The 24574-nt window shown below is 41.8% G+C and overlaps 1 protein-coding gene across 1 annotated transcript in view; it reads left to right on the top strand.

The window, feature by feature from the left end:
- The window catches only part of LONRF2 (LON peptidase N-terminal domain and ring finger 2), a 35259-nt gene extending 23896 nt beyond the window's left edge, over positions 1-11363 (top strand). Inside the window, exons 8-14 of the mRNA XM_030457756.1 lie at positions 130-244; positions 906-1027; positions 1855-2013; positions 4822-4984; positions 6990-7139; positions 7257-7312; positions 7497-11363. Coding sequence (XP_030313616.1) covers positions 130-244; positions 906-1027; positions 1855-2013; positions 4822-4984; positions 6990-7139; positions 7257-7312; positions 7497-7584 — 853 coding nt within the window. The 3' untranslated portion in view covers positions 7585-11363. The remainder of the gene's footprint in view (positions 1-129; positions 245-905; positions 1028-1854; positions 2014-4821; positions 4985-6989; positions 7140-7256; positions 7313-7496) is intronic.
- Positions 11364-24574: the final 13211 nt, after the last annotated feature.

The raw sequence follows: 24574 nt of genomic DNA, 5'->3' as shown, positions 1-24574 counted from the left end.
CACCTGTGGTTTATGCAAAAGCAGGAAAGGAAAAAGGGGCTGGATTCTAGTCACCCCTTTCCACAGTTTGGGAATTTGCACTGCTTGTGTTGGCAGCTTAGTGTTTTTGTTCTGTGTTTTCGTGTTCAGGTTGTTCTATGAACCTGTTACTACTCCCTGTGGACACACCTTTTGCCTCAAATGCCTTGAGCGTTGCCTTGACCATAATCCACATTGCCCGCTCTGCAAAGAAAAGCTGTCAGAGGTAAGTATGTCCTTGCCCTAAGGACATAAGACAAAGCTTGTTTTTCTCTGAAAGCACATATTTGGGGGTTTTCTGTGCTCTTCTTGCAGACCAAGAAGACACAGTAGGACCCACAGCATCAGGCTGTGCACAAACCTCATTTGTTCCAGAATAGATTTTGTCACTCCTTGGAAGACAAGTGGGGTTTGCTGGTGCTTAAGGAATAGAGGCTTTCAGTCATGGTTCATGCCTGGGAGTCCCAACCGTAGACCTGTTTCTACCACCTCTTGCATCTGTATCTCTTACCTGTGGTGAATGAGGACGTGGTCACTCCTCGGTCAATACTTTTGCTCCAGCAGACATAACATAGATTGTAGGTGGAGTACTTTTTGGGGAACAGTAACCTGGCAGCTCTAGGTGAAAATAATATTTATCTTCTGTAAAAACTAGGAGGGACAGCTGTTTCTTAGTGTTAGTAAGAAAGGGTTATGGTTAAATGGTCACTGGAGTGAACCTCGTACCCTAAAGCGGAAGTTTTGCTGCTTGAAGGCTGGAAAGGAGGAAGAATATGTATGGTCCAAAACTGATGTGCTGCTTGGCCTTAGGGAAGGGGATGGATTGGGAGTAAGAGATGTTACCTGACTTCTTGTTATCAGACTTAGGAGTTGACTCTTCCTTGCAGTTTCTGGCAAGCAGAACTTACAAGAAGACCATCCTTACAGAAGAACTGATAGTCCGTTACTTGCCAGAGGAATTATCTGAAAGGAAGAAAGTTTATGAGGAAGAAATGAAGGAACTGTCAAAGTAGGCTCTTATTTTACTTCTGACAGCTGTTACAAAAATGTATTTTTAATCTAAATTACTGAAGAAACTTCACTTGCTTATGAAAGTGTGCAAAATGAATGAATTAATAAGTGAACCTACCAAATGTTATTTTTTTGCTTGTTGCAAATAAACCAAAAAAAAAAATGCTTTTCTTGGTAGCAAGGAAAAACAGTATTGTTAAAGATAATTGCTTTCTCCTCCAAAACAATTGCTTTAACTTATCAAAGGGTTTCTTGGAGTAGAAATCCAGTTATAGATCAGTTATACTTCAGGTCAGGAAAAGTTCAAGGATTCAGTGTTATCAGTCACTTGCGGATCTTGCTCCACAACTCACCTAAAAAGAAAAGCAAAAAATACAATTAAGCCTAAAAAAATGAGGGTTATTGGGCTTCTTCAAAGTTAAAGGGCTTTACTGAGTTCCCTACTGCCTTTCTTTGAACATGGTTAGTTCTTAGATACAGTAGTACAGAAATATTTACTGTAAAAAGTTTTTGGCAAAATCTTGCTAATTGTATTTAAATATTAATACACACACATTTGGTCAATTGGCTATTGTTACCTGACTTTTCCTCTATGAAAATAGATTAGAGGGTTTGTTTCTTTAATGCCCCAACAGAGAAAAATATATTTTAGCACTGTCTTGTAAAATGACAAATTTTGACCAGATATTTGTTTACAAAGAATGAGTATAAAGAAACCACTAGACTCGGTGTTATGCTAAGGTTAAGGTTTTATGCTGAATATAGCACTACCCAGAAATGAAGATGAACATTTTTTTTATCTTTTTTTAAACAATTATCTTGCAGTCTGAACAAAGATGTTCCCATCTTCGTATGTACCATGGCCTTTCCAACCATCCCTTGCCCACTCCATGTCTTTGAGCCTCGTTATCGTCTAATGATAAGAAGATGCATGGAAACTGGTACCAAGCAGTTTGGCATGTGCCTAGCTGATGAATTAAAAGGGTAAGGAGATGAGCTGAGAATGTCTTTGTTGCAGAAGCTGTTGTGATGCTAATGGAGTGCAGTATACTTGTTTCCCCAGACCATTCTGGATCCTTCCAGTCCTGTATGAACCAATACCGAAGTGACTGGCTTAGTTTTGTATAGTAAACATTCCTTTTGACATAAAGATGTAATTTTTATTGCTCCCCCATTGGTGGATAGCAAGAATGCAACTCATCCTGCTAATACAGGCTCCAGAAATAGCATTTAATTATCTGTGTGGTTGGAAAGCTTTTGAGCCTGTTTGTTCTAGTAAAAGCTGGCTGTCTGGATGAAGTTGTTTCTCTCTCGGATCAGCTTAAAAAAAAAAAAAAAGAAATAATCCAGACTCTATAGGTTGTATCATTTGAATGAGGCAAATTATACCTTTGGCTGAAAAGCCTATTTTGCCACTGAACACTGAACTTTTGTGTTTGTCTTTACTGCTGTGTTGCAATGTCTAAACTGCCTGCAGTAAGTGGGTTGCATTGTCTTTCTATATGATCTTCCCTTTAATCAATTTTTTTTTGTTGTTTTATGGTATGTTTTGAGCTCCCAGTGCAGACTGAATACTAATCATTAGGTGGAAACACTTAAGTTTTTAAGTCCTTTTAATAGATTTTTGGGTAAAGGGAAGATGCTTGTGGAAGAAAAATGATGTGGTCTGTGTTACAAGATGTGATAGTTGCTGACTTCAGAAGATATGTTGGTGTGATGCAGACTGTAGAATGGATGACCAACATGGGAATTTTTAATATCGCATTAGATAGGTATTCTCAGGAGCAGCATTTTTGTATTTCATCATCACTGGAGCTGAGAGGAGGGCAGTCATACTAGGGCTTTGACAGCCTTATCAACTTCAGAGTCTTTTTCTCCCAGACTGGGTGGTAAGGTGGCAGTAAGAATACAGGAGATGCTGCAGCTTCCAGTTGGCTCTGGCTGTGCTTCGTGCCATTTGGCATACAGTCAGTGCTGAGTTCAGGCTCCAGCAACAGCTGATGTTCATGGTCCCTTCCAGGCCTGTTACATTTTTTTCAATAAAATGACCCTAGGGCATCAGTGATAACTGCCCTTCCATCTGTGATGGCTTGTGGAAGAGCCAGACTCACTTGGAAAGAGGTTTAATACAGAGGGTTACAATCCTCAACTCACAAGAACTTACAAGATAGCTTGATAAAAGGTATTTTAAAATGCAACCAGTACGGAAACATTTTTGTCCTGTCTATTTTTAGTTACTAAAATAATTAAACATTTTAAACTTGGTAGCTTTTATTTAGGTCAAACACTGAAGTGCAGGAAGCTTTCATCTGTAGACACCTGGCAGGCTGTTGTAGCTACTTAACCAAGTCAAAAGTTCCTTTGTTTATCCAAAATTGCCAAATCAACTGGGAACAGAAAACTGGGGAAACTTGTTTTGCCTCATCTATGGGGATAGGGAAGGCTGAAGTACACACCTCCTTTGACAAACAGGGACAAGACATGTTCAGTTAATTACCTTTTCTCTTTTATTTCTCAATTTTAAAATAAAATTTGGAGAATTGGTTATAAACTTGTATGTCAGTACATTTTATACCCATCTCCAGGTGCTTTCTTGTCTCTCCTTGATTAAAGTCACTACCAAGACTAACTTCTCAAAAAATTAGAAAACCTTCCACATCACTTATAAAATAACATTTAAACTTGGCATATATGTCACTAAAATCCTTAATTAAAAAATTGTTATGTAGGCGTTTAGTGTTTTATCTAATAATGCTATAATGAACTCACTTGCAATACAAATTATCAGAGTGCCAGGACTTGGTTGTGTACAGCTGTCCTTTTCTTGCTCTTCCTGAGTTTGTTCTGTGCAATGGCCAGGAGAGAACTGTTGTTCAGTCAGCTTTTCTTTTTTTTTTTCCCCAAGCCCATAATTCCTGGTAGAGTATAAAGGGGAGTCATTTCCCTGCAGTTTTTTCATCATTCTGATGTAAGAAGTGGCCAAGCCCTGGTTAAAAAAAATAAAAACAAAAAACAACACTTCCCTGAAGAAACATTTATCACACCTTGCAGGGATTTGGTATCTTGAGATGAAACCACGTATAGTGCCTTCTCCTGCTTAGCAGTAGGCTGAGGTACAAGGCTTCATGTGCTAGCAGGTCAGGGTACCATGGTGGGAGTCATTGCCCCATCAGTCTCTGTAGTGAACTCACTGCTGCACAAATACAGAGTAGGTAAGCCTGACAATTTAAAGTAAAAATTTGTTGCATGCCTACTTCCCAGAATGGGATTAAAACCTGTGCCTGCTTTCAGTATAACAACAGATACAAATGTCCTCTTGTAAAGGTGTATTTTGGAGGTGGTGTTTTGTTGTTTTGTTTGTTTTTTTTTAAGGATAAAAATGCAAGAAAAGTCTTGCATTATAGAAACTTTTTCCTTCTAAAGCCTGTAATGCTCTCCTTACACCTTGGAGCAGGGGGATAGCTGTCCCAGTCCTTGTTTGTTTCTCAGTTTCTGGACTTGCTGGTGGTAAATTCACCATAAGGAGGAAACATGCTACATTTAGTTTTCTGTCCATTCCCAACTCTCCCTCTGCCCTAATATTGACACTCTGAAAATATTGCTGCCCAGGACCTCTGAGGGAAGGCAGAAAGGGTGGGGGTTGTGTGGCTTCTGTGAAAAAGCAGAAATGTATTATCACCAAAAGCAGGATCCTCTTTCAAATAAAAAGTGGTGAATTAGGCCCAGTATTTGTCCTGATGTGTATAAACACTTGTTGATGACTTCCACTTTTATGCCCTTCTGTCATTTCAGATTTGCAGATCATGGCTGTATATTAGAGATCAGGGACGTAAAGTTTTTTCCTGATGGGCGCTCAGTTGTTGATACAGTTGGTGTCCGTCGTTTTAGGGTCTTAAGCCATGGCCAGCGAGATGGATATAACACAGCAAACATCGAGTATCTTGAAGATAAAAAGGTGATCTATGGTGCAAAGTTATTCATACCCATGTAATTGCTGGATTCACTTAAATAGTCTTTCCTTGTTGCATTTCAAGCTAGCTGTGCATTACTTTTAAACCAGTAACGTTATAAATACTAAAACTCTATTTTGAAAACCATGGAACAAACTTTGTCTCTTCCTGCCCTTTCTTCTTTTCTGCCCTTTAATTCTCTGCTTGAAGTGTTGCACTCCCTTCATGGATCTCGAAGTAGCTTCTGAGATTCAGGTGCTGAGGTTTTTCATGTGTGGATGAGGCCAGGGTAATGTTCTAAAAGTGGTATGGACTTGAAACCCTCCGAGGAACATGTACCCCTGTTGCTAGAGAGCTGGCTATTCTCTTCTTGCACTGAATGCAGAGCACCTACTTCTAATCTTGGCAGACTTTGTATGAACCCCCCAGCCCTGGTTTATGGAACAGATCCTGAAAAAAATGTGGGAGTCCATTCTTATTATTAGATCTTAGTGTTGTGTAGTTACCCTGCCTGTACAAGCATCCATCAGAGCTGGCTGAGAGCAGAGAAATGAAGGGGGAGGGAGTAGTTTTTACAAACAAGTCCTCTTGTAAAACCTGCATCAAGTGAGGTGCTTGTGATGGGTGTTGGCCAAAGGGTGAATTTTTGGCCATGCTTAATTATGACTTCCTGAATCATCTTTGGAGCACGTCTATAAAACCCTGTTCCCTCTTAACGCTGAGTTTAATAGCAATCTCATGTTAATTTATGGAAGTCCAGTTTGGTCATACAGCTCTTCTGCATGCTCTCATAGTTAAAGCACAAGTCTGTAAAGTCTTAGTAGGGCTTTTCTAACCTGTGCAGGGTGATACCAGTTGCTGGCAAGGGCAAGAAACACCGATTGTGTGAAGGTGCCTCCTCATGCATAAGATCAGAATAGGCAGTCTGCTCAGAGTAAGGGCTCTGATGGGTTTAAGTCCCCAGTGAAGGTTGGTGGAACACAGGCCTCCAGCCATTGTTTGTAGATGGTGCCAGAGAACCCATCTCTTCATAAACAGAGTAAGATTTGCCCTCGCTTGAGAGGGTGATGTCTGTGTTGAACACCCTATGTTTATTTTATATCTGATGGTGAGATACTGTAGTCCAAAGCTGTGTGTTTTAGATCCCTACCTTAAGGTGAGATTAATTGCCCTCTAGAGATTTTCTCCTTGACTGTGAAGGGTATCCAGAGCAGCTAGCTCAGAGGTGCATCTGATTGTCACAGGTGAATTGTACTTTTGGTGTGTACAGATCACAGTAAAACAAAAAAACCCCAAACAAACAAAGACCGTAACAACAAACAGCAACCCCAAACAAACAAACAAAAAACCCCAAACAAACCAGATCTCAATTTGCAAGGTTTTTTTGTTTGTGCTTTTTTCTTTTCCTTGATAGCTAATAGTCAGGCCTGTGCAACTAAAGCATTCAGCATCAGCAAGGGTCTTTTTCTCTGGCCATTCCTGGTGTTGAGAAAGCATCCACTTACCCTGCTTCCTGCCTGCTCAGGTGTCTGCCCTCCTCCTTGGCTGTCCTACCATGGCCTTAACACTTGTATAAAATACTGCTGATTCCTAACTGCCATAGAAGCCCTGTGTCTGCTTGGTGGCAGTAGTGTTTCTTTTGTTTTGCTAGATGATACACCAATGTTCAAAGGTCCTCTTGTGATAGGGAGTAAAGGTGGTGGGTTTGTGATTATTAATATGATGTCCTAGGGTTAGAGAGCCGAGTTTTCTGTTGTGCCAGCATTTGGGAATGGATGTTAACAGGGCAGTAACTTCTCCAAGCAATGCCACTTCAGAACACCTAGGGGAGGGTAAAAAGACTCCAGCATCACAGGATTGAAATCTGAGACTTGGGTACAGCTTGCTTAGATAAGGACATTTGTACAGCTGTAGTCACTGCATTATTTTGGTTCACTTGCTTCTGGGGAAGAATATGGACTCCACGGTATCAAACCTGTTTTGTTCCATTTTCCTTCTTTTAACGATAAGGTTGAAGGACCGGAATATGAAGAACTTGTCCGCCTTCATGACTCAGTTTATGATCAAGCTGTTGCCTGGTTTACATCTCTTAAAGACAATATGAAAGTTCAGATTCTTAATCATTTTGGGTCCATGCCAGGAAAAGAGCCAGAGCCACAGGTAATAAAACCTTCCTTCTGATTCATCCTTATTCTATATGTAACTTTTTACACAAGACTATTTTCTGACAGGTTTTGCTGTAGTTTTGTACATTCTAAACTCTTCTTATTTATCCAGTTTTGGTCTATCAGTGTGAAGCATGGAAAACAATCAGTGGAAAACAATATATCAATGTAAGTCGATACCTGAAAAGATCAGTCTTAATGGTCCATATAGACAAGGAGAGCACCTGAAATTGAGTGTTTAGTTGCTTCTTGAACTGTTCTGTGGTGATTTTCTTAGCAAATAGAAGGTAGGAAGGAAAATGGTGTTTTTCATGGTGAATACATGATTGCATGTCTTTCTGTCCTTTTGCAGAGCAACCCCAGTGGTCCTGCCTGGTACTGGTGGCTCTTGGCAGTGTTGCCTCTGGAAAATAGAGCTCAACTGGCAATACTGGCCATGACATCCCTTAAAGATCGTCTTATTGCCATCAGACGTGTATTGATATTTGTGACTCGCAAAAGACCCAGATAACATGGACTTCAGTTGTGAGTGGGTACCAAAACCATCTCGCAATAGGTTGTCTGGGGGGAGGGGTTGTTTTTTTGTTTTCTAAAGATTCCTTCAAAAAGGAACAGCCCTTTCTGACTGTGTCCAGTATCCATTGATTGCATCGGTTTGTTATCCTGGGTATTCGCCAAACCTTGCACTCTGTCCTGTTGTCCTGGTGAAATCTGAGCCTCTACAAAGCTGTGCTACAGTCAAGAGCATAGCTGACAGATGTGGATAATTACTTCAAAGTACTACCATAGAATTGATGTTTCTAGCCTGCAAGAGAGTCAAGTACTAGAGTAGCACCATTGGCCTGCATGTGATTTGGATTTCTACTTGGTAGGAAGAGGAAACTGGACAGTGGATTGAAGAGATGTTTCCTGGACTTTCTTGAACGTAGTGAACAGAAGATGAATTATGCTGCCCAGCTGAAGTATGCATGAAGGCTATAACCAACAGTACACTCTGTTAGTAAATTGGTAGGCAGTCTGTCATACACCTACATCTTTCTCTTTTCAGCAAACAGTAGTCTGTGAGGAAAAAAAAATTGAACCCATTTGTGGTTAAGGCATCTGGGGGTGTTTATCTGAAAGAATAATAGCTACAGAAGAAGTATACTATTTAGTAGCCTTAGGTAATCCCTTGTGTTGTGATTTATGTGTCATAGTGGATCGAGTATGTACAAAATGTAAAGGTGTACTTTGGTTTATTTAGAAAGAAAAATCAAAGTAATCCTAACTGGTCTTATCTCAAAATTCAAACCAAACCGGATCCTTTAAGTACAAACTTCGCTGTGAAATAATGATTTCACTCTGAGTATGAGGGAGGCATGCTGCAGTTTGCTCTGAATGCCTGTCCAGCACGTGGGACTGGCAAGGATGAAACTTGGGGAGGTTTCTATCTTCCTCTTGCCTGCAGTGTCATGCTCACCTGCTGTTATGTTGGAGTGATCTCTACTGAACATGTTTCAAACCGAAAGTATTGTAGTTTAGTACCAGTTGCTGTATATGATGGAAATCAGTCCACAATAACACCATGAAAGGAGGCATGAACTGAACCTTTAAAAGCAAGTCTCAATGCAAGCTTAAATCAGGTGTTAACGTTCTTTTGTTGCTTTGTTTATTATTTTATATATTTTTTGTTAATATCTAACTTTGATAGCTATTAAATTGATTGCTTGTCAGTCAAATGATCTACATTTGCTCAACTGCCAATGAAATAGCCAACAGTGTTACCAATTCAATTGGCATAGTTTCCTGTAAGTAGAACTGATCCTACCAACAGGAAAAAAAATGTTGACTTGAATCTCCATATGCTGCAAGCATAGCAAGACCAATGTAAAGACTCATTCATGTGCAGAAGTCTGATAAGAAATGGCTGTTTACCTAAATGGTCAAAGTGCCTGGTTTCTTTTTTTAGTTCTTTTGTCCTTATTTGTCAATGAATATGTATTTAAACTTTTTTTTTTTCCAATTTGCACATGAATTCTGGAAGAAGACTGCATTAAAATGCAGTGATTGAGATATATTACCTTCTCTCTTTGGGTATTGTAGATATAATCTGTGTGGTCTGGGAAACAAAAATACAGGTTTTTTTTTCCTTCCAGCAAATGACTACCACAAATGGTTTCTGTAACATACCCTGAATGTACTGTACCTGCCTCTACCTTGAACACGCCTTTTTCTATTTAAATAGTTTGTAAGTGTATTCTCTGAATTGTGAAGTGCATAACTTACAACCAATGATGTCATAACCTCTACAGTAGCCTTCTGCTACCCTCACCAAAATACTCAAAATTCAAGTTGAACACATTTCCTCCAAGATTTGAAGATGGCAAAGAGGAGATCAGTGAAGTATAAAGGAATTGCTCTATATATGGGGGAGGAAATGTCAGAAGTCAGTAGGTCTTCAGCCCACTGTCAGCTGAGCTACCGAAGGTTGGTTTCACCAACTTATTCTCAGACCAGAAGACGGACTGTATTTGATCTTGCAGTCCTTTCTGTTCAGCTTCCTGTTCTTCCCATCCCTTTCTCATGCTCTGTATTTCTTCTAGAGTCACTCATCTTGCTCCTTTGTATGTCTGGCCTGGTTTTGAGTGTTACTAATTTAGCTGCAAGGGGACACTGATGGTATTTGTGTATTACTGGTCCCCAGTCTTACATGTGCTTAGTTTTAGGAGTGCATTTAAGGAAAAAAAAAAAATCAAGGTGCTAGTTAGTGTCTTCTTGGCTTTGCCTCAGTAACTAATGTGAATATTCTTCTTTGCAAAAGTGATTTTTTTCAAGGTATCTACTTTTGAGGTACTTCTGAGATGAAACCCTATGGAACAAGAGAGTTTGTTTACTGCTGTTCTGTAATGTGTAAAGACATTTTACATGGGAAGTGACATTACTGTGTTCATGAAGACCTACATAATTAATGGAATGATAGTTATGGAAGAGAAAGCTGAACTGTAGAGGGATTTTTTTTTACTTGAGGTTTAAAGCAGTTTGTGAGTATTTCAGTGACTGATGTTTTGGATAAATGATAACCTAGGAATTGTCTGTGTATGGATGCAAATAATTATATTAGCAGCCCAAAGCTGACATTTCTTCCAAAACATCGAATGCTGATCAAATAGCAAAGCTTTAATAAAGAAATAAATCACCACTGCCCTGTGGTACTTGGTTTCTATGGGAAAGTACCAATTCCTTTGTTACCAAATTATCTCTGATATATAATCTCTACAGCATCCAGTAGTACCTCATGGGAAAAGCTAGCTATCTCATTTCTCTCTAGAGGAAATGTCCAGGTTACAGCCAATCTAAGTTTAGCTGTAACTTGTTGCCAGGGTACACGTTGGGAGCATTGGAGCTGAGCCTCCTGGAAGAGATAGACAGGATTCGTTGCCTTTCTGGCTCATTACACTTTTCTTGCTTGCTGTCCAAGCAAGGATGCTGGGATATATGATGAGTCTTTTCACTGTGGTGAATGTGGCCCTTCTTTATACATCGTAAAGAGGCCAAAAAAAAAAAAAAAATCCCTCTACCTCTACACCTGTTGTTCACCTGTAAAGCAAGCTTCAAGCTGCAAAATTATATATATATTTTAACCTTTTTTTGTCTTTCAGAAGCATACTAATTGTTTGCCACTGAGGCCTTTTATCTACTGTATTTTAATATGTTCATTTGATAGTCATCGAGATCTCTTTGTACTTCTAACCTGTAGATCTTGTCATGTTTCTTACTGCTCCTTTTTCCTTGTTCTCCAGTCCACTTTTAAATTGATAAATAGAAAGCTGTACACTCTCTATTCCTATTACATTTTACACTAGTGGAACTGGTATTTTGGTAGCGCCTTAATTTTGCAGTTGTGAAATGATTGTATCAACTCTTATCTGGGGCTTCTGACCAGATTTAAACAAGTATGTTTAATGTAGATAAACTTGAAACAATTTTTTTACTGTTTTAAAGCTAGTTATGAAATGGAGTGTGTACATATGTATAAATATAAATTATTAATCTGCACCTTTTTGTATCTAGTAAATACAGAAGTTCATGTTCTAACCACATTTGGCACCTCTTGTTGCATAAGCAAAGCCAAAACTTTTTTTAAAAATTGCAATGTTCATTTCATGTATATTTGCAATATTCATGGGAAATGTATTTAATTTATGTGATATTTGGAATAAAACCAATTGAATTTATAAGAGTGTGAGTTCGTGGGAAAGCTTTATTGCTCTATGAGGTCTAAGAGCTACAGCTGCAGTCTGTACAGTCTGAATAGAAAGAAGATGCTGATGTGCTGCTCTCAGGAGGGAGATGACAGTTTGTTTTCCCCAACAGGAACTCAAGGGATGAGAGTTGGCCTCATGAGGTTTCCAGCAGCAAATTGCATTCCAGAAGCAGGGGTTAGATGTTGGGGTTCATAAGTTGCATGGCACAGGTTTTGATCCCAGCACAAGAAGTGGGGGAGGTTTTAGAAGATGGGGCACAGTAAGGATTGCTGGGCACCTGGAGGAGCCTGCAGCGATCTCCAAAACTCTGGGTGGAGGAGGTAAAGAACTCTCAGAAGAGGTGGTATGGGGGAGAGGAACCTTTAAGATCCCCTGAAGTGGGATGCAACAAAAAGGGGAGAAGGTTGCCCAGTGGACTCTTCCACTCATAGCTTCTCAAAATGAGTGCTTTTTAGCCCTAAGTGGGACCTCACTGGCATCACAGAATAAACTTTGGAAAAAAATGGTTATAATCATTAACACCAAATGGTCTGTTGACAAAGCCCAGTGAAATAAAATACATTCAGGGTGCTGAGAGGAAGAGGCAATGTCTCACACCAAGGCAGTGGGCACAGGTGCCACCAGGCTGGGGGGCAGTGGGACACCAGCCAGGATGCTGCAGCAACAAAATGCAGTTGGGGGAGGGGGGAAGCTGAGCCAGACTGTGGGAAGTGTGTCCCATCCTTCAGCTACATCTTGCTGCCAGCTGAGTAAAACCACTTTGAAGGCATTTTTGTGAATATCAGCCTTTTTTTTTTTTTTTTTTTTTTTTTTTGCTTCTTGTCTTTTGTGTTGGATTGACTTTGGCCTTTGTGCTTGTATTCAGTGGATGAGCAAACATCAGCTACAGGACAGCACTTTTGAAAGAAATTGCGTGTCTGTTGGAGTATGCATGTAAATAAATACTGCTTGAGCTGCTTTGATATGCCAGGCAACAGAGTTCTTGAAACATCCCCCCTTTCATCAAAGGAAAGGGGTGGGGAAAAAATGACTCATCTCTTTTTTTATAGTCTGGATCCTCCCTCCAAGTCTCAAGACTTTGAGAGAAATACAAGTAAAATAACTGTATTAAGGTAGTAAACATTAATAGGGTAATTTTTTCAGACCTTGTATATCCTTCAGTAGGAGATGCTGAATCCTGGAAAGACAGTATATCAACTTGTGCATTTAGAGAGGTGCTGTTCCTAGGGCATGAAAACGTTTGTGGTCTGGTGTTCTCTTGCATTGCTTAATGGTTCATCAAGTCAGGAACCTGAAATAATGCTGCTTAAGTTTAGAAGGCTGAGCGCTCGCTGGAAGCTGTTGGCTGTTGAGCAATAGAATAAGAAAAATGAGTAATGTGGACAAAAAATTCTCAGGCTGGGTATCTATGGTGGAGAAAAAAAGGAAAAGATACGGGAATCCATGCCAACACTTTCCATAGTTCCTTTAATGAATGTGTCTACTACACTTGCAGCTAGAAGACTGGCATGTTTTTAATCTCGTTTAAATTACATGGTAGGAACAAGTTGTTTCTAAATCAAGATGGGTATCACTTGCTGACAGCTATATAGCTCTGTTCTGCCATATGTGGGGTTTGGCCTTGTCTGCTAAATATTGGGACTTCATGCATCCATGGAAGAAATGTCTTCACTTTTAAATGTCTCTGATGTTTTATGCTCAAACATCTGCTGCTCTTTTTGTGCAACAGACACATTGGAGCCCTGCTCCTGGGGGGACCTGGATTTTGAATACAGAAGCTGGATCAGAAGCTGGTCCTGGGGGCCAAGCCAGTTAAACTCGGCATAGACCAAGCCAGAAAAACAGCTCTGGTCCCCTTTCCTCCTACTTAGTATATTTCAGATACAGAGCTGAAACTTCCGAAGTTAATTCCTGGTGTTTGTGCAGTCTAGAGGATGGTACGCTGCAAGTACCCAAGAGTGGATTTCCTTTTAACCACAGCAACAGCCAAAGGGAAACACCTCCACACAGCCCCTTCTGCCTGTCAGCCTAATTCATGTTCACCATAGCTTTAAATTCTCCCAGTCTCAGTTCAGCTCATGGAGCCCATGGGAGCCCCATGGCTGATCATGGCTGTGGCCTTTCCTGCCACTCCCAGCCCTTTCTTGTCATGAGCTCTTGTTTTTCTCTTGCCAATCTTCTGGTTTTCCTCTCAAGGGAGAAAAGAAATAAAAGGTAAAAAATAATGAAGCACCCAGAAAAGTTTTGCTGGCTGGTGGATACTTCTGGCAAAGCTGCAGTTGGAGGGCAGGTTCAGGCAGCTGAATCCTTTATGTCCTGACAGAGCAAATCTGACAGGGAAAGTAAGATGCTTTTAAAGCAGAGGAAGGGAGGAACATGTAATGTGATGTTTCTTCACCATAAGAAGAAAGATACCAACTCTTGAGTCTAGGCTCAGCCCTAAACCCAGATCAAATACCTTATGTATTCTGCTGGTAGCTGAGGCACCTCACTGCTGGCTGGCTGCCCCTGTTGGCTAACAGAAGATGGTTCCCAGCAGATGGACTTGCAGTGACTCAGTAGTCATAATATCAGAAAATGCCTAAGTGCTCTGTGCTGCTTCAATTTATTTTTATCTGACATTATTTGGCTTTGACAGAAGGAGACAAGGTCATGCATTGCCTGAATGGAAGTCCACCTAGCAAAGGCCCTCTCCCAGAACTAATGTGATTTCCCCCTTTCCTCCCTGGCTGTGCTTTATGGTGTTCAGGGAAGATCTATCCTCATGAGGCTGCATGGAGGTCTGAACCTGCCACCAAGAGGTCTTTTTGCCGTTCCAGTTGTACCATTAGTAATGCTCTGTGTCACAGAAAGCAGGTCCCATACCAAGTTACGCAACAAGGCTGTCAAGGTAAAGTTTCTGCCACCAGAGCACAAGCTGCATCAGGTTTTTACTAAAGGGTGGTTCCATCCCAGACACCTCTAGGAAGCTCCCTGAAGCCTTGCCTGTTCTTTCAGCAAGCAGTGTGGTGGAGTATCTGGCAATAATACTGTTTTTTACATGCATTTCTTCTATATAAGTAGATCTGTGAAGTCCTATATGGAAGTAGTACCCAAAACTTAATTGCCAATGGAGACTGATGTTCAGAGTAATTCAAAGAAAGCAGAAGTTACTCACCCAGAGCTGGAATTCCCTGTATGTGTGTGCCATGGATATTTCTATACCAGCTTCCCCCCAACTCTTCTTGGTTCTTTGTTTCTTGGTCTCTGCTGGAAGCAGAATGCAGAAGGACACATGAGGGAACACCTAAGCCTCAAGCACTGCTTCATGGTGGGACCAGAGTAAATTCACAGGAATTGCTAATACTGAAGTATTGAGCCTGGTTTGCTGAAGGTGCAAAAAGCTTATGGGGGTGTGTGTAAGATTTGAAGTTATTTTAAAGTAATTTTTTATTCTCTCTTACTTGCTGTTACAAATCATCTGTCTGCCTCCTCTGTCCTTACACCAGGTGTAACTACAAAGCTCAGGATTAAGCACTGGCAAAGTAAATCCTCAATTAGAACTGGATGTTCCAAGTGGCCTAATGTCCTTAATGTCCTTTCTCAATGCTGACTTGTAACAGACACTTGAAAAGTACAAGAAATGCTTGGATGGGAAAACCAAAAAGAATCTGGCAAGATGTTCCTCTCAGATCCCTTAATTTGAGGCTTCCGTATGTCCTGGAAAGCTGTCCCTCTTCCTCTTCCAAACTTGTGGTGTATAGAATTTGAGGGAGGCTCTAACCTTTAGCAAGTAATGCAGTATAGCCCTGGCATTCATAAAACCCAATCCTTTCTTTCTTTAAAATATTGCCACCTCAGTGCCACAGTGAATCAACAAATTCCTCAAATTAATTCTGTGCAGAGATTGTTATACTTCTGCTAATTTTTGGTTTTGTTTTGTCCAATCTCAGAATTTCTATTATTTCTGGTATGTTTTCTTTTGCTAAAGAAGCCAAAATTGATCATACTTTCCTAAATGAAAGAATTGTAAAAAAATGTGCCTCCCACTCTTCACACGTTTGAATGTTTTGCTTGCTGTGTACATATTGACAGCATTGCATTAAGAAGCTGCATCTCTGAATCATAGGCTCTTCATGGAGAGGTGCCTCCTTACCAGATGGTGCTTTCAAGCAAGTAATTTTCTTGTTTACTTTGCAGCAGTCGACTTTAAGTGTCAGCCTTGGCTGAAACTTTTCAAACACTGTCGGTGTGTACTAATTCTCCAGTCCAGAGGCTTCTTGATTTTATCTTTATGGGTAATAATAAGTAATTCTTCTTGGAGGATATGTACCAAGACGTCAGTAAAAGTTGTTCTTCCAGCCTCTGTGTACCTTTTTTTTTTTAACAGAGATATTCCCGTTAAAGACCCAGCTGCTGATTGCAGTTTGCCTTTCACTCAGCACTCTATTCCTCCTTTGCTTAGTGCTGGAAAATCTCTTGGCACAGAGGAGTTAAATATTTCTGAGCTCTCGCTTGAGTCATCTGTCTCTGTGTTTGAGTGGGTTTGCTTGCAAGCACGTATGGGATTGGAGCAGGTCCTGGAACAGGATAGTACAGCTCACGTCTGACATGTACCCGCTCAGGCAGAAACCACTGCAAATAAAAGCACTCCAAGAGGGGAAGGGAGGCTTAGCTAAGGATGCTTTGCCACTTTGCCTCCATTCATTTGAGGTGGAAGAAGGAATGCGGAGAGAGCAGGGACATTTTGGGCTGTTCATCTATTAAAAAAAAGAGTGTGTGATTGTTCTCTGGCACAAGCATTGCCTGGCACACAGCAGCTGTGTGTGTTCACAGTGTTAAACCCTCTTTCCCACCCAAAAATACCCAGCTTTGTGCTGCTTTGTGCTAACTGTGTCCCTGCTTTGTGCTAACTCTTGAGCTGTGGCTGCAAATTTGGGGAGGAGGGTGTGTGGAGACACATGATGATAGTGGTAATGTTATCTGACAGGAGCCAGAAGCTTTCCTCAGCTCTTCTTATTTTGCTGGTATAGACACAGCCTTGACAAGGTTTTTTACTTAATGAGAAGTTTTGCAATGAGGGACTCAAGGTGTGAGAGGGAGTGAGTACAGCTGGGAGTGGGGCTGTGTGGGAAGAGTTAGGCTCTGGCTGGCTCCAGAGACGATGCTGGTGACTGGCATAGGGCATCCTAGCAGGCTTTTCCTTGACAAGCACATATGCAAAGCTTTACAGTGCTCTGGCTCAGTTTCCCTAAATGAAGTGTAAGGTCTTGGTCCTTTGAGTGTGTAGGAAGACGAAGGTATGGAGGACTGGAGCAGTGATGATAAGTTTCAGATGAAATCACAGGTAAGTGTCCAAAGGAGTTTGTCAGTCATGTTTCCTATTGAATGAGGACTGGATAAGAGCCCAGGATCATGCATACAGGGCTGATGATGAGCCCTGAGTACAGTGCACCAAAGAGGAGCACATACCCATGGGAATAAAAGCCTTTCTTTATAAAGAAAAGTCCAGTGCCCTGTTTTGAGCAGTAGCAAAAAACCCCATGGAGAACAGGGCAATACCAATACTTAATCTCTCAGCCTCCGGAACTAAAGAGACTTCCTGAGCCAGAAGTGATGTCTGTGTGTTTTAGAACCCTCAGTAGATCTCACTTCCATATTTTTGATGGCACTTTTTGAACATTTAGGAGCTTCAAGGATCCACAGCCTTATTTGGCGAGGATGTCCAGGGGCTGGCTGGAAGTATGTGAAGAACTTCATTTTGGACTAGAATCTTACTGGCATCCCTTTGTGCTCCCTTGCCCTTGTATTGGAAGATTAAAAGTAAACAGTAGAAGCTTGGCCCATTTAGGGCTCAGGTGGGCAAGGATAGGCTAGTAGTGAAGGTAGACTTTTATAAGAAGTCATGGGCATGTGGCCTTAACAGCTCACCATTTCCCTTTTCCAATACAGGACCCAAGAGGCAGCAACAAGAGTCAGAAGGAGCTGGAAAAGGGAAGGGATACTTCCTCCAAGCCCACAATCTATTTTTTTTACCCTTGTTGTTTTGTTAGTGCTGGCATAGAGCTTTATCAGATCAGAGAGTCCAGGCTTAGTCACTCTCCCTCTTAGATTTCACATGTAACTCCTCATAATCAGCCTTTACCCGTATAACCTTGAATAACTTCGTGCTCTCAAGGGAAAAGAGGCAGCTCAATGTACAAGGTCTATGGTGGGGTCATGGAGTCCAACCTGAGCCAAGTAGCTAGGCAACCCCGAAGATGTCTGGATCAGTGCCATTGTTTGCCTTACATCCATGTCTCTGCCAGAAAAAGTCAGAGATGTTTCTAATAGCATCAGGCATGATGTGATAGAAGTATATTTTTGGCCACTGTTTTGGGGTTTTTTTGTACAGGCAATTTTGCCATTTCCTCTGCCCACAGCTTTAGAATGCCAAAGAGCTAACAATGCAGAACAGATGGTAGAGAGAAATCTGCCTGCAGCTCCTGAAACAAGTAGAAGATGTTTCTGCTATCTGTGAGGGAAGTAGCCACAGACTACAGGTGCTAATCAGACTATCTTAATGTCCTTTAATTCATACTGGAAGGTGGCAGCTGAGAGGTCACCTCTGAGCTTTGGGAGCATCAGCTGACAGCAGACCATGCTGGTGCCCTCAGTTAAGGCACTGTAAGAATACTTGACTGTCACCAAATTTTTGAGACAGTCAGAGATGCTCCCAGGTCTTGTTCTGTGCAGCCCAGCTTTGTTCTGGCCCAGATTTTTGGCCCAGAGCTGGGTCAATCTTGCCTGCTGGGCGCCTCTTCTCCCCTTCCTCTGTGTTTCTGTCACCAGTTGCAAGCTGACACCTTTCTCCCTGTCTCTTCCAGACTACTTGACTCATGCCAGTGAGAGCAAGCTATTCAGGAGACAAGAAGAAGAAAATTAATGCTGGAGGCTTCCTGCTGAGGTTTGATTCCTGGAAGTAGTGCTGCTTCTGTTGCAGGCTGGCTGCAGTCCCAGCTGGGTGGGAGGGCTGGCAGGAGAGACCTGGGTGACCGCACCATGCCAGGAGGAGCATGCATCACGGGTGGTTGTGGATGTTATTTACCTGGACTTCAGTGGAGCCTTTTGATACCATTTCCCACAGCATTTTCTCCAAGACACTGGCTGCTCTTGTCTTAGACCCATGTACTCTTGTCTGGGCAAAAAACTGGCTGTATGGCTGGGCCCAAAGAGTTGTGGTGAATGGAGTCCAATCCAGCTGGTGACCAGTGACAAGTGATGTTCCCTAGGGCTCAGTGTTAGGGACAGTTTTGTTTAATACCTTTATCAATGGTCTGGACAAGGGAATCAAATACACCCTCAATAAGTTTCCAGATGACACCAAGTTGGACTGGAGTGTTGATCTGCTTTAGGGTAGGAAGGCTCTGCAGAGGGATCTGGGCAGGCTGGATTGAGGGGCTGAGGACATAAGTATGAGAGTCAACAAGGCCAAGGGCCAGGTCCTGCACTCAGGTCACTACAACCCCAGGCAATGCTACAAGCCTGGGAAAGAGTGTCTGGAAAGCTGCCCTTGGGAAAAGGAATGGGGCTTGCTGGTTGACACCCAGCTGAATATGAACCAGCAGCGTGCCCAGGTGGCCAAGAAGGCCAATGGCATCCTGGCCTGTATCAGGAACAGTGTGGCCAGCAGGACTAGGGAGGTGATCGTGCCCCTGTACTCAGCCCTGGTGAGGCCACACCTTTAGTATTGTGTTCAGTTCTGGGCCCCTCACAACACAAAAGACATCTAAGTGCTGGAGCAAGTCTAGAGAAGGGCAATGAAGTTGGTGAAAGGTCTGGAGGAAAAGTCTTATGAGGAGTTGCTGAGGGAACTGGGGTTGCTTAAGTATGGAGAAAAGGAGGCTGAGGAGAGACCTTATCACTCTGTACAACTACCTGAAAGAAAGTTGTGGCAAAGTAGAGGTTGATCTCTTCTGCCTAGTAGCAAGATATAGGGCAAGAGGAAATGGCCACAAGTTGTGCCAATGGAAGTCTAGATGGGTTATTAGGAAGCAATACTGGAAGGGTTGTCAGGCACTGGAACAAGCTACTCACGGAAGTGATGGAGTCACCATCCTCTGGAGGTATTTAAGAAATGTGTAGATGTAGTATGTAGAGACATAGTTCAGTGGTGGTCTTGGCAGCATGCTAGGTTAGCAGCTGGTCTGCTCTTTTCCCACCTAAGTGATTCTGTGATTCTGTAATTCATCAAAGTGCTTTCCTTCTGAAATCTTCTAAATCTAGCAGTGTTTCTCTGCTTTTCTTTCTCTACACCTTTTCTGTCTCTCTTTCCTTTACTGGCAGGCAAGGGAGTTGGAGGAACACCAACTCTGTTCTTGACAGTAACTTTATGCCTCTGAGGGGTGTACAGATGCAAGTTTTTTCCTAGGCACAGTTGTGCAGACAGTTATTGCCTGTATGCTTTTTGTCCCTCTGGCAGTTTTAGTATAATGTTTGCACTTTGGGAAAATTTGGATCTTTTCTCCTCAGAGCTGGGAGTCCTCCACAAGTTCCCAGAAGCATCTTGGGAGCACCCTCGCAAACCTGGCTGCATCCACAGGTCCTGCTCAGCAGCCAAAGGAGAAACTTGGTCCCTGATTGCTTCTGTAAAGAGACACTCAGGCTCCTTTTAATCCTTCATTTCTTGTGTCATATTTTCCAGTAGGAAACCATGCCTGGGTGCAAAGCTCTGCCTCTTCTTGCGGCTGCCACCAGTAAGCCTCCAGTGCCAAATGACTGAAACCAGATTCTTCTCCTTACAGCTACTGGGAGGTAAATACATTGCTCTGCCCAGTGCTGCAGACTGCTGGGGCTGAGCTGTGACTAGCTGCTGACAGAGGTTGTGTTATATCACAATTTCTACTTACTGTTGTGGTTAAAATACATCCAGAGCATGTAAAACATGAAATAATCCCTCCCGTCTTCCTAGAGGGCTCCCAGTGTTGCTGCCAGCAATGACAGCAACAGTGGGACTCCCTCAGGTCTTGTGGCTGGGGAAACAATCCTTCCCACCACAAAATTTCAAGCTCCTTGGTGATTTCAGCAAGATTTCCCAGGAACACTGAAGTCTTGGCTCCTGTAACTTTGATGAAAATTGGTGGCCAAGCAAAGGAGAGAGATGCCCTTAATTCCAGTTCCAGTTCTCTGGAACTGCAAAATCTGCTTTTTTAGATATATTTATCAAGCAGAAGAAAAAAACTCTTGAGAAAATCAGGCTGGGATGGTTTTGAGAGCCCTGGGAACTACTTGTTTTAGTAGTAAATCTGCCATGTCATCTTGTTGCCTCAGAGCATGACTAATCCCTACACAACACAGCAAGGTCCTGGCTGTCTTCCCAACCAGTATTGATCATAGCAGCCCATCCAGCAGCGTGTCTGGGCTTCTGGCACTTTCATCTTGTGTTCAGGACACTTGATGAGGTGCTCAGAGTTCCTCTCCAAGCCTGTGTCTCCTGTGCCTGTTCTTTCTTGTTAACAAAAACTGTACTGTAGTTTTAAAACATGGACGTTGTAAGTGCTGGCAGCATTGCTTTTTTTTTTTTTTTTTTTTTTCCCATAAACAAACCTTCCCTTCTTGTCTCCTACAATTGGACCGACATTTCTTGTCTTCTTCTGCCTTGATTCTGCTGTTTTTCCCCCTTTTCCTCCCTGGAAAACCTGGACTGACACCCTGAGCACCAGTGGGTGTTGCAGATACAAGAACAGCAATTACATATTGTACTGCTCTTTTTTCCTTGCAAACTCATTGTCTTTGGGGAAGGTGGAGTCACTATGACCAGAGCCTCTGGTCTTGTGAGTGACCCAGCATTGCTTTTATCTCTGTAGGCTCCCAGGCTGGAAGCAATTTAACCTGGGGGATGCTACTTCTCAGCCTCTCTTCTCAAAGAGAATGTCATAGAAGCATAGAATGATAGAATGGTTTGGGTTGGAGAGGCCCTTGAAGATCTTCTAGTTCCAGACCCTCTGCCATGGGCAAGGACACCTCCCACTAGACCAGGTTGCTCAATGCCTCTTCCAACCTGGCACTGAACACTTCCAGGGAGGGGGCAGCCACAACTTCTCTGGGAAACCTGTTCTAGTGTCTCACCCTACTCATGGCGAAGAATTTCTTCCTAGTATCTAATCTAAACCTCTTCCTGTTTAAAGCCAGTACCCCTTGACCTATCAGTATAAAAAGTCCCTTATAAAAAGTCCCTCCCTACCTTTGCTGTAGGCCCCTTCAGCTACTGGAAGGCTGCTCTATGGTCTCCCTGGAGCCTTCTCCTTCAGATTAAGCAACCCCAACATAGTTGGCCTGTCCTCACAGGAGAGGTGCTCCAGCCCTCTGATCATCTTCATGGTCCTACTCTGGACTCCAACAGGTCCGTGTTTTTCTTATGTTGGTGACCCCAGAACAGGACACAGACATGTCAATGTCTTAGGCATTGCCCCAGAAGGACAGTTATATTGCTATAATGGCACCGGCTGCATCACTTGAAAGAAAGGTGATCCATCATCTTCAGGCCAGAGACCTGGCTTAGTTACAAGAGAATCCAATCAACTGTGGGTGCAGTGACACTGCCGAGATGAAATGCTGATCCCTTTGCCTTGCTATTGCCACGCTGATGTTTCTGAAACTTGAGAGAGAGGTTTTTCTTGAACCTGTGGAAATTTTGACATTAAGTGATCAGTGTTAAGAAGTAATTACAGAAAAAGTAAAACAAGCAGCATGACCAGTAGTTTTTCCTTTCCTCCCACATGTGAAACGGTAATGGAATATGGTCTCCTGGTGCAGCATAAAGCCTTAAGTACGGTGTGTCCCAGTTTCACAATGCTTAGTACAATGTGTACAAAACCAAATATGGGCATGTTGTGGTTAGGCTGTTTATCAGCTGTCTGCTTTACTGAGCATACTTTTATATATGTGCTATTTTTCACTGTGAAGTAACTTTACAAGCAAAGGAAAGAAAAAGTCCATTACCAGTCAGTTAAATTTCACCAGGGCCTGAAAAAAAAGCTACAGAGGATGGTCAACATCAGGAAGCTAATTTATTGCACTGTTTTTGTTTTCTGTGTCAAGGATGATATCATTCTGGGCTTGGTTTTGTTTGTTCATTTGTTCTTTTCATTATTATGTTATTCATGTTAATAAGTAGCCCCTGGATAAAGAAAGCAAATGCAGGATCATTTTGCAAAGCTTGCTATGTCTTCTGTTCTCTGCTGTAAGCCCTCCAATTATGGGATTGTTGTATGGCACTGGCATAATTCAGTCAGTGATAATAACTGAAATTGTTGGCATGTGCCAAAACTCCATTAACAAACGCTGGTTCACATTTCAAATGACTGCTCATTTCAGCCAACTGTGAGCTCCTTTTTATTTGCTATTCACGAAACAGATTGCTTTTTTACAAAAATGTAAATTGTAGCTTATGCCTACCCCATGATGTATGTGGAAGGGGTATTTATTCTTTCTTTCACTTCATGGCATTTGAAGTGAAGTTTTTGGTCCCTTCAGGCTACTTCACTGTGGAGCTTTGATCCTTCACCTACTGCAGATGTGGACTGGTCAAAGTAAAGATCATGAAGAGCTTCTCAGCTCAGTGATCAGTGTCTGTTTTGCAGACTTTCTCTTCCGTATCCTCTAACCCAACTGTAGCTGTACAGAGTAAACATAACCTCCTTCAGCCCTCCTTTTGCTGGCAGAAGCAGGACAGAGTCCTCCTCCTCCCAGAAAGTTAAAGTAGCCCTTATCACAGAACCAGAGCATCACAGAATTGTTCTGGTTGGACAAGACCTTTAAGATCATCGAGTTCAACCACAACCTAACTATACCAGCCATTAACCTAATTCTATTGAGTCCAGGGCTTAAACCATATTCCTAAGAACCACATCTATACATCTTTTAAACACTTCCAGGGATGGTGATTCAACCACCTCCCTGCTTGGGCAGCCCATGTCAGTGTTTAATTACCCTTTCAGTGAAGAAGTTTCTTACAATATATATTCTAAACCTCCCTTGGTGCAACCTGAGAATATTTCCTCTTGTCCTGAAATGCATCTCTGCATTTAATGCTCTTTTGAGTTCCTGTATCTTCAATATATGTACCTAGAAATGCACACTGTACTATATTTCAGTATTTACCCACCCAGAGGGTACACAGCTCTTCCAAGACTGAATCTTCCCCTTAGTGGATCCCAGTGCCATCGGCAGGTTATGGTAAGCTCACTCTGTCTTTCTCTCCTTTCATAATTGCCAGAGATCAGTTCCTGTCTTCCAAATAACTTTGATTTTTCCAAAATATATGTTACACGCTTGAGTTTAATTTCCATTCAGCTCAGTTCTGTGGGCTTTCAGGCACAAAGTCTTTGCCCTCCTCTGCACTGATGCCTTTCAGCTTTGTAAAACACTCCTATGCTCATGTAAACCTCAGCTATTATTGAACAGGAAGGGCTTCTCCCAAGACTGATCCTTGAGAAAAAACACAAGATATTTCTTCCCATCTCTAGTTGCATAATTCCTTTTCAGCTTGCCATTAGTGCATCCCATAAGCCTTATGACTTGTCCATTCATCACCGTCTCCTCGAGCTTTATTGCTAAGATCCCATGTTGAACTGAGTCAAAACCAAATGAGACTAATTAATTTCTTAGACCAAGGAGATGCATCAGACTGGTTAGTCTTCTGTACATTTATCTTTCTTTTATTTTTTTCCTTTATTTATTTGTCCTCTCCTTTCAGGACCGCTTTAAAGTCTTACACACTTAAGTTTAAGCTCGGTTTATAGGTAGGCTTGTAGATATAGGCTTATAGGTACTTAAAAAGTTCTGGTACTTATAGGCTTATAGTTACTTAAAGAGTTCTGTTGCTTCTTAAATCTTGCCATTACAATGTTTTCTCAGAAGGTAATATTCCTAACTAGATAGAAACATTAAAAAAGCCCACTACAACCACCATAAAAATCCCAAACCCTATGTGTATTCACTCCTTCATTAATAAGGTGGTTCTATGTCTCTGTAATTAAGTGAATGAAGATCCATGACCTTTTTTTCTGTGTTTTGAGCTTCCTGACCCCTGTCACATTAAGCCTCTCGTGAATATCAATGTCCTTATTGAAAATTACAACCTTACTTAAACTTCCTCTTCAAAATCCTTAGCTACTTGATCCTTTTTATTATATTAATTTTGTTTATGAGGTGAAAAAAATCTTTT

The sequence above is a fragment of the Calypte anna genome, chromosome 1 (assembly GCF_003957555.1).
Source record: "Calypte anna isolate BGI_N300 chromosome 1, bCalAnn1_v1.p, whole genome shotgun sequence".
In the NCBI taxonomy this organism is placed as follows: Eukaryota; Metazoa; Chordata; class Aves; order Apodiformes; family Trochilidae; genus Calypte; species Calypte anna.
This window is presented reverse-complemented; position numbering and strand designations above follow the sequence as displayed.